The sequence below is a fragment of the Siphateles boraxobius genome, unplaced genomic scaffold (assembly GCF_051911475.1).
Source record: "Siphateles boraxobius isolate OS27281-9 unplaced genomic scaffold, OSU_SipBor_1 102, whole genome shotgun sequence".
Lineage (NCBI taxonomy): Eukaryota > Metazoa > Chordata > Actinopteri > Cypriniformes > Leuciscidae > Siphateles > Siphateles boraxobius.
In genome coordinates, this window is record NW_027508703.1 from 1,382,501 (window position 1) to 1,395,458 (window position 12,958).

The following is a 12,958-nucleotide window of genomic DNA, read 5'->3' on the forward strand; positions in this document are numbered from 1 at the left end:
AAAAATATTAAGTACAGTACATTTGATTAGCTAGTTTAATCCCTTGTTTATACCCTACACAGGCAGCGTGACTCAGGAGTTACATACATTTCAAAATGTGTAAATGACAACATGAACAACATATTACTTAATTTTCTCCTTCAGCACCTTAAGACAATGTTCTCAATTAATGTTAGCTGTATTCCACTGGCAGCCATGTTGGATTTAGGTCAGGCTGACTAATTGATCACAAAAAATTTGAAGCAAATTATGTGATCAGCATAAGACAGACCAGGCTGTCAGTGATAAAAGGATTTGATGGAAACGTTCTTATGCCCCAAAAAAGACAATAAAAACGATGTGTCTCGTGAGTCACGTTGCCTGTTTTAGGGTTAATCGTGCAGCCCTAGCACTGTCAGATTTTCTCCAGATGATGAACGATAAAAACACTCACTCAGAATCATTTAAAGCAGCAGACGACACAACTTCAGCGCTTATAATAAACAGTGCCACATCGTGGTTTGGTGCGAGCGCTGATAAGTGTCTTGTGCTATTGTCCCCGGTGTGTGTGTGCATCAGACGGAACTTGTGCGGCCGGCTCCTCCTCTTCCGCCACTGCCGCCCCCTGATGAAGACGAGCCGCCACCCAAACCACCCTTCGCTGACGAGGAGGAGGAGGAGGAGATGCTGCTGCGGGAGGAGCTGCTCCGAGCCCTGGCCAGCAAACGCGCCCGCCCAGAGGTGTGTGTGTGTGTGTGTGTGTGTGTGTGTGTGTGTGTGTGTGTGTGTGTGTGTGGAGGAGCTGCTCCGAGCCCTGGCCAGCAAACGCGCCCGCCCAGAGGTGTGTGTGTGTGTGTGTGTGGAGGAGCTGCTCCGAGCCCTGGCCAGCAAACGCGCCCGCCCAGAGGTGTGTGTGTGTGTGTGTGTGTGTGTGTGTGTGTGTGTGTGTGTGTGTGTGTGTGTGTGTGTGTGTGTGTGTGTGTGTGTGTGTGTGTGGAGGAGCTGCTCCGAGCCCTGGCCAGCAAACGCGCCCGCCCAGAGGTGTGTGTGTGTGGAGGAGCTGCTCCGAGCCCTGGCCAGCAAACGCGCCCGCCCAGAGGTGTGTGTGTGTGTGTGTGTGTGTGTGTGTGTGTGTGTGTGTGTGTGTGTGTGTGTGTGTGTGTGTGGAGGAGCTGCTCCGAGCCCTGGCCAGCAAACGCGCCCGCCCAGAGGTGTGTGTGTGTGTGTGTGTGTGTGTGTGTGTGTGTGGAGGAGCTGCTCCGAGCCCTGGCCAGCAAACGCGCCCGCCCAGAGGTGTGTGTGTGTGTGTGTGTGTGTGTGTGTGTGTGTGTGTGTGTGTGTGTGTGTGTGTGTGTTTGTGTGTGTGTGGAGGAGCTGCTCCGAGCCCTGGCCAGCAAACGCGCCCGCCCAGAGGTGTGTGTGTGTGTGTGTGTGGAGGAGCTGCTCCGAGCCCTGGCCAGCAAACGCGCCCGCCCAGAGGTGTGTGTGTGTGTGGAGGAGCTGCTCCGAGCCCTGGCCAGCAAACGCGCCCGCCCAGAGGTGTGTGTGTGTGGAGGAGCTGCTCCGAGCCCTGGCCAGCAAACGCGCCCGCCCAGAGGTGTGTGTGTGTGTGTGTGTGTGTGTGTGTGTGTGTGTGGAGGAGCTGCTCCGAGCCCTGGCCAGCAAACGCGCCCGCCCAGAGGTGTGTGTGTGTGTGTGTGTGTGTGTGTGTGTGTGTGTGTGGAGGAGCTGCTCCGAGCCCTGGCCAGCAAACGCGCCCGCCCAGAGGTGTGTGTGTGTGTGTGTGTGTGGAGGAGCTGCTCCGAGCCCTGGCCAGCAAACGCGCCCGCCCAGAGGTGTGTGTGTGTGTGGAGGAGCTGCTCCGAGCCCTGGCCAGCAAACGCGCCCGCCCAGAGGTGTGTGTGTGTGTGGAGGAGCTGCTCCGAGCCCTGGCCAGCAAACGCGCCCACCCAGAGGTGTGTGTGTGTGTGTGTGTGTGTGTGTGTGTGTGTGGAGGAGCTGCTCCGAGCCCTGGCCAGCAAACGCGCCCGCCCAGAGGTGTGTGTGTGTGTGTGTGTGTGTTTGTGTGTGTGTGGAGGAGCTGCTCCGAGCCCTGGCCAGCAAATGCGCCCGCCCAGAGTTGTGTCTGTGACGATCTGTTGTGTCCCCAGGCTCCTCCAGTATTAGCGTGTGTGTGTGTGACGATCTGTTGTGTCCCCAGGCTCCTCCAGTATTAGCGTGTGTGTGACGATCTGTTGTGTCCCCAGGCTCCTCCAGTATTAGCGTGTGTGTGTGACGATCTGTTGTGTCCCCAGGCTCCTCCAGTATTAGCGTGTGTGTGTGTGACGATCTGTTGTGTCCCCAGGCTCCTCCAGTATTAGCGTGTGTGTGTGACGATCTGTTGTGTCCCCAGGACTCCAGCACCAGTGGGCCGCCCTCTCCTGCGCTCAGAGCTGTGGTTCAGCCCAGGAACAACCTCTCCTCGGTCAGCCTGAACACCGTGGCCTCTCACGCGCGAGCGCTCCGGTTCATCCGGGCTCACCCTGCGCCCAAAGCCCCGTTCGTGGTGAGTGTGATGAGAAGCAGAGAGAGTGCTTGATCAAGGCGTTCCCATGTGACTGTGTGTGTGTGTTCCAGCTGCCCCGACACAAGGCCGTGGTGGTGCGCCTGAACGCTTCTGATGACAGCGACTCTGAGGCCGAGAGTGGAGGCCCCGCTCAGACCGTGTTCGGGGGCCTGGAGTCCATGATTAAAGAGGCTCGCAGGACCGTAGAGGTGTGTGTGTGTGTGTGTGTGTGTGACGACTCCCTTCCCTCTGCTCATTTTGACTCCAAAATTGAGTGTTCATCAGAGGGGTCTAAGACCCCAGGAATTTTGTCGCACTTGAACCACAAATACACACAAAATAAATGTAATGAAGTTTTGTGGTTGAAATTAAAAGTAACAAAATCTTCTCTTGTGGGTCAGTTTGACTCCCTTAGGAATGAATGGAATGTGAGGAATGCTTCAGTACACACAGAAAAAGCCAAAAAATGCTCAAAATTCAAACTAAAAATGATAAAACTTTAACAAATGATTTTATAATGTGTACATGTGTATCTGAGCACACTGAGGTGAAGTGACTTCAGGACCCAGAGGAATACAGCTCACTGTTCCATATAGAGATATAAGCCCATCTGTAACATTCTCATTTTCCTCTAGATATTTTCCTCAGAAAATATTTTCCTTTTCATCAGCAATTCCGTTTTCGGCCCGCTCTGCAGCGGCTGAGCACTGAGGAGCGAATGTACAGTGACGTGACATCACTGCCAGATTCAAACTGTGCTTTTGCGCTGTGGATGGCGCTGAGCCAAAGACGGACGCGCTCAGCGCTTGTCATAGGCTATGTCACAACTGTTCAGTGTTTTTAACCACATAATGTTTATTTTAGGTTTCAGACGTTTAAATACATATAATTTATAGCAAAACAATAAATGTATAGTTTGTAAAATACACAATGGTGTCTATGGAAGCAGCATGCCGGCTAAACATCGTGATGTCTGTCAGCCATCATCATCCATCGGCCCAACCCTATGCTCATCGATAATCGGATAACATCGTCAAGTGTGTCCGATATGTCTGAAGCTGGTGTTTTATTTTCGAGGCGGGAATACAGTGATGCCCGAGGAGGTTTTCCTGCAGTTGAAACACTGATCTTACACAGGTCATGTGCTAATCTCTCGTGTTCTGCTTTCAGGCAGCAAAGCCCAAACACTCGGTGTGTGAGAAGGAGAATAACCCGGGGAAGAGTGCAGACGCTGCTGCTGCTGTGCCGTTTCGGCTGCTCAGAGACGACGTGGCCAGGTCTGCGGTCACGTGATCATGCTTCACATGCTTGACCTGTACACCTCACATCCTTATTACTGTGACATATATCAGAGTGAATCTGCTTCTGGCACTATAACTAATGTTATGAGTGATGTGTGCACTCTAACCCCTCGTGTGATTTTCCTCAGTCTGGAGAAGCAGAGGTCGGAGCTCGTGGGCGCCCCGTACACACACACACACTCTCCTGCGGGATCAGACTCAGAGCTGGAGCTCATGTGCAGAGTGGCCGACCTGCAGGAGAAGTTCAGTGAGCACAGGTGAGCGCACACACACACACTCACACACACACACACTCACACACACACACTGGTGCTGATGAGTGTGTGTGTCCCTCAGGGCGCAGCTGTGTAAAGACGAGGCTCTGCTGAAGCAGCTCCAGCTGCAGGAGCTGAAGAAGAGAGAGTGTGTGCGCGCGGCCGAGGGGAAAGTGTCGCGGCTGAAGGAGCAGCTGCTAGCGTCAGAGAAGATCGCGAGCGCTAACAGGGTGTTGCTGAAGAAGCTGCAGGAGCAGGTGTGTGTGTGTGTTTGTGTGTGTGTTGGAGCCGCGCTGCACTGACATGCTTACTCTTCTCGCTTTACTCTCTTACTGAATAGGCAAGGCAAGTTTATTTATATAGCACATTTCATACACAATACTAATTCAAATTGCTGTACATAAAAGGAAACAAATGCATAGGATTAAAAATGCAATGCATAAGGAATAAAAATAACAATAGAAGGCTGGAAGAGCCAGTTTCACAGCTGCTTGTTTTATTTTCAGATTTTCCCATGTTGACGGAATTGAAAAAACAATGATTGAATAATGGAGCTGTGAGCGTTTGAAATGTTTTATTTTTTCAGAATTCTTTTTTTTCCATTTGAATCAATTAATTTAATTCTTCTTGAATCTGTCTTAATGGCTAAAATTATATTAAAGTAATTAAAAAACATATTTAATAAACATAATTAAGGTCATGGAACTTTTACAGAAATGTATTTAAATTGCATACATTTTGTAGGGCCTGAAATAATTTTTATTGTGTTTTAATGGGTTAATTAAATTTTAGGAATCAAATAGCATGTCTATTCAACTGAATTCATAAAACTTTAAAAACTTATCACACTGTTGACTAATATATTTCAGTCATAATTCAGTTTTAAGTACAGCCACTAGATGGCTGCAGAATACCACTCAATGGGTTTTCATTTAGATTTATGTTTAGAAATTTTAAAATCGTTATTAGAACAAGCTTTTGCACTTAAGTATATATTTTTTTGCAATTGTCAATATTACAGTCAAACCTAAATGTGCTGTTATGTGTGTGTTTTCATTGGTTCTCCATCTTAGATGTGTTAAGGTGTTGTGCATTGTAGCTGATTGATTTTCTTTCTTTTTTTGACAAATTCTATAAAGGGGGGAACTTGTGTGTTCTCACCCTTTTATCTCTGTGTGTGAATGAGTTTTTCAGGGCTGGGGTGAGGGGGGGAAGGGTGCACAGCCCTACTTTTCAATTCAGTTCACATTAATTTGTGTAGCGCTTTACACAATACACATTGTTTCAAAGCAGCTTTACAGCAAAATGCATTAGTCACAATTTAGGGGACTGTCTAAGTTATGTATTTCAGAAATGTACATATACAAATCACATTTAGCTAAAAATGAATCATTGTAAACAATGGGCCGAAATAATTTAAGGCAGAAACAATGAGCTCATTGAAGTAATGAATACATGTGACGTATAGAACATTGTAGCATTGGTGCATGCTGATTCAGCCAAAATTTGCCATTTTCTGTGTCATTCCGCAATTTACATTAAATTCCAGTTTTTTAACCGTGTTCTGTCTGTTTTCCACATCAGTGTACTCATCTGGCTTAACATCAGGTGTGTATCCCCCAGGTGCAGAGAGTTCAGCACCGCGTGAGCTTGAAGAAGCAGCAGTCTGTGAAGCTGAAGAGAGACCTCGCTCAGGCCACACTGCAGCGCAGCTCGTCCGCCGCCGCCAACTTCCCGGTAAACCTGCACACACTGAGGACTGAGCCAGGGAAGTAGGGGCGGGAATCGTATACTTGTTATAAAATTTAAAATTTGATTCCTTTGAGCATTTCTATTTGGCTTTAAACTATTCGAGTGTGAGAGACTGTTTTCTGTGTTTTTCACAGATGTGTATCGGTATATTGGATCCGTGCAGATCTTAAAGTGACAGCACTAATATTCCTGCTGTCTCTATAATAACACTAATCACACAACAGAAGACAGAAAATTCACTCGTTCTTCACTGAATAACTATATTTGCAATACATGTTTTATTTATTAACTGAAAATCTTATTTTTATTTTATTTATTTATTTATTTTATTACTGGGTGTTAATTGTCTTTAATCAAATTTAATGAAAAATTGTAATTTATATTAGATAGGGGTGTAACGATATTCAAACCGAACCGAAAAACCGCGATGCAGAACCCACGATACGTATCGCGATTCTCTCATGGCGTACCGTACACACACCCCGCCCCCTGCTACCCCGGCCCCGCCCCCTGCTACCCCGGCCCCGCCCCTGCTGCCCCAGCCCCGCCCCCTGCTACCCCGGCCCCGCGGACCGTCTTATGTGTACACAACGAATTTAGTTTTGTAGCCTAACCACCATTAACACCATATAATAGCAAGCTCCGTGTTTTGTTACTTTCGATAATAAGCAAGGTGTAATCTTTCAGATTCTGACTGGTCACGAAATTCAAACAATAAATGCTGTTTTGGCGCTCTTTGCTGTGGCGTCACAGATCGCTGTACTAGCTCCTCATTTCAAGCGGCAGCGCGGAGCGCGAGTAAACGCGATCATCTCTTCCTCAGTTGCAGAATACACATGAATGGACACCTGAAGGTATGTTGAAAGATACAGTATACTTACTGAAAGGCATCATAACTCGTGTAATCGCTCAATCAGTGTTTCAGCAGAGCAAAGACGTCAATAAAACTGCATAGCTTGTCACTAGCATTATATTTACCTCAGCAGAAGTCATCCAAATGAACTCTTGCACTAAATAAATGCACTATATTAGCCTATATTAGGCTATATTTTACTTAACCTGCTAACTGTTGCCAGAGCGCCGGCGCACTGAAGCATTTTTTGTTTAAATAGTTCAAAGTTACTATCAGATTTAAAGTTATTACCTTGACAAACTATACATCATTAAAAAGATAAAAGACTCAAGTTTCAGTATTTGACCACTATTGTATTCTGAGAAACTTATAGTTACAGTTATGTCTTAATTTGTGTCAGGAGTTATGTAATCAAAAAATGAGTCGATACCTTTAATATGAATTATGAGCGTCAGCCGCTCTCATTCAGAAAAAAACTCCTGTGAGGTCGTCATGACAGCGCTTCACAAAACAACGTCCCTCAGGGCTTTTAGTTAAAAAATGTGCAGATTTGGATAAATATTGATAGATTCTCATAGGTTTACATCAGATTTGTATAGACAGAAATAATATTTATTGAATTTATACCCAAATGGGCCGTTGTAATCATTATGAGTGCTGGATACTCTGATGTACTGTGCTTTCAATCCATACTGGCAGCCTGAGGGCGCCCTGTGTACATTACATTTACATTTATTCATTTATCTGACGCTTTTATCCAAAGCGACTTACAATTGCTATATTTCAGAGGTCGCACGCCTCTGGAGCAACTAGGGGTTAAGTGTCTTGCTCAGGGACACATCGGTGTCTCACAGTGGATTCGAACCCGGGGCTCTCACACCAAAGGCATGTGTCTTATCCACTGCGCCATCACCAGCCCCATCCATATATGGAACACACGAAGAAGTGCAATAACCATGTGACATCCCGGCATAACATGCAGATAAAGACGTTTTGAAGACAATAAACATGATTGCAATGATATTTGATTTACCTGTTTTCTTTGAGCCATGTCAGGTATTTTCATAATAATAGATTATATTTATAATGTAATTCTAATCGATATAGACTTTATCATTGTGCAGAATACTATAAAATAATATATTTTCTGTCGGATTTTTTTTTTTTTTGAAGCCAAATCAGATCACAGAAGGTTATTTAAAACACTCGACTTGCGTTATAAAGTAAATTTGGAGAACAAACATGGTTTTAATCTCATAAATTGTCGTGTATTGATGGTGTGCTAAGCTAACATGCTAACTAGCCCTCAGATGCACCTGCCACCTAAGTTAGCTGTTATTTTTCTGAATTTTTTTAAATAGGAATGCTTACTGAAATGTTTCTTTTTTTCAAGAAGGTCATTTGATACGGTTTCAAATGTGAAGTGAGAACTTTGAAAAAAGAAATTAGGGATTAAAACAGCATGAATAGCCAGTCGTTAGTAATTATAATGAAGACAAAAGAAAAACATATTTAGAGCCATAACCATATCTAAAAAATAAATCGCATCTGAATTTAGGCTCTGCTGTTAACCTTTAATGTTATAGTAATGTGTGGCTCCTTATAGTTTACAACATTAGCAGATCTTTTTTTAAATCCTTGCGAAACGTTTATTTGTAATTGAATTAATTTAAAGACAAAGACACAAATTTTTCATTAAACCACTGTTTAAAAAAAAAAGCAATTTTAGCTTTCTAAACCCCACCCCACCGAACCGAGATGTCAAAACCGTGGGAAGAACCGAACCGTCAGCTTTGTGTATCGTTACACCCCTAATATTAGATAGGCTAGTTGTTTTTAAACCACAGGCAAACCTAAGTTTTCTTTAGCCTGTTGATTTTTGTTCATTATATTCAGCTACTGTTAAATGTTTTGCAATAAGACTAAATGAGAATGTTTATTTTTAACCTTATTGGAATCAAAATTAGGAATCGTTAAGAATCAATAAGCAGAATCGGAATCATTAAAATTCGAACGATACCAAACCCTACAGTGAACGAGTGTGTGTCGTGTGCCGACAGCATGACTGTGTGTTGTGTTGTGTTGTGTTGTCAGCCGGTGAAGGTGCGGCGCGTGGATCACTCGGACGTTCATTACGCAGAGCTCATCGCGCAGAAGCAGCGGCTACAGCAGCTGGAGTCTGAATACGCCCTGAAGATCCAGAAGCTGAAGGAGGCGCAGGCGTTACGCCAAGCGGAGCCGCGGGCCGCCCCCCCGCAGACGCCCGGCGTGCTGTACCCGCTGCCGCAGCCCTCGCTGCACGATCTCACGCAGGACAAGCTAGCCCTGTCCAGCGAGTGCACGGAGGCGGAGGAGGACGAGCAGGTTCCCGCCGCGGCGACGCCCACCACCCGCCGGCGCTCCTTCAGGGAGTCCGGCTCCTTCACCAAACCCAAGCTGTGCCACCCGGAGACGCCCGCCGCCTCGCCCATGCCCGTCAAACAGGCTAAAGCGGAGCTGCTGCTGGGCCTGGACCTGGAGGACCTGCGGCAGAGGTACACGCTGAGCCCCGGCCTGCCCGAGCTGCTGCAGGAGGAGACGCGCGTGCTCAGAGACACCGCACAGCCCCCTGGGAAGGTACAGTACAGCTAGCTTTAAAGGTGACACATTATGCCCCTTTTCACAAGATTCGATGGTGTCCCCACAATGTGTCTGTGAAATCTAAGCTCAAAAACCCAGATCATTTATTTATTATAGCTCGTTAAATTTGCCCCTTTTTGGGTGTGAGCAAAAAGCACCGTTTTTGTGTGTCTCTTTAAATGCAAATGAGCTGCAGCTCCGCCTCTATTCAGAAGAGGGCGGGGTCTTTATACGTGTTTCAGAAACTCCGGCAATAACAAAACAGGCCAATCTCACTCATCCAGAATCCCAGAATAACCACTAGCGAGTGCAGCCTTACGGAGAGACTCAGGAAGAGTTTCTGAATGTTAGTGGAGACATTTATGTAGTAGTTGTGGAGTTACATTGATCATCTCATCATCATGTTGAACTTCTACACAAGTGTCCACAGTTCCTGAGGTGTTTATAAAACAGCGGTGATATGTTCTGGTCAATAGTGTTCAGTGCTCGTCCGTGCTCAACGACAGAACAGTTTCAGGCTTTGCTGGATCTTCTGCCGGTGCGTTAAAACTGGTCACTGTTGTCGCTCGAGAAACTGAATGTCAGCTGGTGTGTGTAAACGTGCAGATTAAGAGCCGGTAATATTATAAACGTGCAGATTAAGAGCCGGTAATATTATAAACGTGCAGATTAAGGGCCGGTAATATTATAAACGTGCAGATTAAGAGCCGGTAATATTATAAACGTGCAGATTAAGAGCCGGTAATATTATAAAAGTGCAGATTAAGGGCCGGTAATATTATAAACGTGCAGATTAAGGGCCGGTAATATTATAAACGTGCAGATTAAGGGCCGGTAATATTATAAACGTGCAGATTAAGAGCCGGTAATATTATAAAAGTGCAGATTAAGGGCCGGTAATATTATAAACGTGCAGATTAAGAGACGGTAATATTATAAAAGTGCAGATTAAGGGCCGGTAATATTATAAACGTGCAGATTAAGGGCCGGTAATATTATAAACGTGCAGATTAAGGGCCGGTAATATTATAAACGTGCAGATTAAGAGACGGTAATATTATAAACGTGCAGATTAAGAGCCGGTAATATTATAAACGTGCAGATTAAGAGACGGTAATATTATAAACGTGCAGATTAAGAGCCGGTAATATTATAAACGTGCAGATTAAGAGCCGGTAATATTATAAAAGTGCAGATTAAGAGCCGGTAATATTATAAACGTGCAGATTAAGGGCCGGTAATATTATAAACGTGCAGATTAAGGGCCGGTAATATTATACACGTGCAGATTAAGGGCCGGTAATATTATAAACGTGCAGATTAAGGGCCGGTAATATTATAAACGTGCAGATTAAGGGCCGGTAATATTATAAACGTGCAGATTAAGGGCCGGTAATATTATAAACGTGCAGATTAAGGGCCGGTAATATTATAAACGTGCAGATTAAGAGCCGGTAATATTATAAACGTGCAGATTAAGAGCCGGTAATATTATAAACGTGCAGATTAAGAGCCGGTAATATTATAAAAGTGCAGATTAAGGGCCGGTAATATTATAAACGTGCAGATTAAGAGCCGGTAATATTATAAACGTGCAGATTAAGGGCCGGTAATATTATAAACGTGCAGATTAAGGGCCGGTAATATTATAAACGTGCAGATTAAGAGCCGGTAATATTATAAAAGTGCAGATTAAGGGCCGGTAATATTATAAACGTGCAGATTAAGGGCCGGTAATAGTATAATAAGAACCTCTACATACGTCAGAAGGGGAGAGAAATCTGACCGGCTTATTTTATAACATGCTTGCAGAGAAAGACTCACCAGAACAAAGTAACTGGGTTTCACTTCACGTTTTCTGGGTTGGTAGAAGCAGCGGGACCCGATTGCAGCACTTACACATGGAGACAGTCCGATTTTTATGATATGTCCCCTTTAATTAACTCGTGTTTCCTTCTCTTGTTTTGATTCCCATGCAGGTTGTGCAGGTGGACTTCGACCCTAGGGCCGCTCATCAGAGCCGAGTGGAGGCAAAACCAGAACCGTTCGGGCCATATCACAGTCCTCTACTGGCCTTTAAATCATACAGGTTTGGCTCGCCTCCAGCTCAAAGTATGCTTCAGTTTTCACGCATACGCTAGTGTGTGTGACGTAGATGTTGTCATCAGCATAGGGTGCGCACAGCCAACTCGCACATGCTCTTACATTTTTTTCACTAATTAAAGTGTGGTCACACAATCTAAATGTTTTCATTGTCAGTTGCATAGCAATATTTTTCGCCCTCGATCACACTAATTCCTTTTGTTTTATTGGTTACACGACTAGCGTTGGCTCCAGAACTGAGGTGTACGTTGCTCTCATTAGTGTGTTTCCAGCTGTCCGTCACTGATCCTGTCACTGCTTCAGGTTCAGCCCGTATTACCGGACCAAAGAGAAGCTTTCCCTGCGCTCGCTCTCCTACAGCAACACCATCCAGCCCAGGAAGAGCTTCTGCCGCTTCCACCTCACCGGCACCTGCAACGACGACGACTGCGCCTGGTGTGTGTGTGTGTGTGTGTGTGTGCGCGTGTGTGTTGAGTAGATGTCTGAAGCGGAGTGTGTGTTGAGTGCGTGTCTGAAGCGGAGTGTGTGTTGAGTGTAGGGCTGAAACGATTCCTCGAGTTATTAGAGTTACTCGATTACAAAAATTCCTCAAGGCAAAAACTCTGCCTCGAAGCCTCGTTAAATTCCTATGCACTATACGCGCGGCGCAGGGATTTGATTGTTTCACATGGACCGTTTGTTCACACGGACCTGCTCAGGAAGCATATATTTTGAATTTAGTTGGCGCGATGGCGGAGAATAAATATGTAAATAAACGGCAGAAATTGTCTAAAGTGTGGGATCATTACACACTTAATTCACGTAATACACTTAACTCGCTGAAACAAGGTAACGTAGTCTAAGCATATTGATGTTCGCTGATTTTAATCCCATACTGTATTTGTAGCGATGTCGGGATGCGGTTTGGCTAGATATGATTTTTAGCTTTGATGACATTTTTAAGTAGTAAACGTAACTATCACTTTCAATTGCAAGAGTATAGCCTAAAAAAAGAACCCCTTCACACACACACACACACACACACACACACACGCCAGTCAGACCAACTGCATCAATGCATCACATATGCTTAAACTTTTATGTAGCCACGCAACAATAATTTCAGCATGCATTCACTGTACACACCGGGACGTGATGGAGGAACAAATATTGTATTGCAGTCTTTGCGAGACCTTGTTTGTATTTCACGTCTGCCAAATACAGACAAAAACACCAGTCTGTTGGTTTTTATTAAAGATTCGGAGTACTCATTTTTCTGTTAAAACGCACGGAACAAAAAGTGTGTCAGCTTTTACTGCGTGTTCAACAACAAGTCACGTTACAGCTCTTCTTCAGCGTTAAACTACCAGAATACACAAATATGCTTAGAGTGGATATATTATAACATCTTAAAGGAAAATTCACATATGAGATAGCTTTATAACTTGCATACTATATAACTTATAGTATATAACTTATAACAGCTTTAACTGAAATAGACACAAGTTTAATATAACTATTCTGTTAATAAAACACACACACAAAAATACCCGATTACTCGATTAATCGATCG

The 12,958-nt window shown here is 44.8% G+C and overlaps 1 protein-coding gene across 2 annotated transcripts in view; it reads left to right on the top strand.

Moving 5' to 3' along the window:
- Positions 1-12,958, top strand: part of zfc3h1 (zinc finger C3H1-type containing) — a 67,471-nt gene that overhangs the window by 9,007 nt on the left and 45,506 nt on the right. The window contains exons 8-17 of one of the 2 annotated variants that reach the window (XM_077245539.1): positions 541-720; positions 2,372-2,524; positions 2,596-2,733; positions 3,695-3,801; positions 3,954-4,082; positions 4,162-4,336; positions 5,703-5,816; positions 8,779-9,300; positions 11,283-11,392; positions 11,710-11,841. In XM_077245539.1, the coding sequence (XP_077101654.1) occupies positions 541-720; positions 2,372-2,524; positions 2,596-2,733; positions 3,695-3,801; positions 3,954-4,082; positions 4,162-4,336; positions 5,703-5,816; positions 8,779-9,300; positions 11,283-11,392; positions 11,710-11,841 (1,760 nt within the window). The remainder of the gene's footprint in view (positions 1-540; positions 721-2,371; positions 2,525-2,595; positions 2,734-3,694; positions 3,802-3,953; positions 4,083-4,161; positions 4,337-5,702; positions 5,817-8,778; positions 9,301-11,282; positions 11,393-11,709; positions 11,842-12,958) is intronic. The other variant, XM_077245540.1, reaches the window with a different exon arrangement.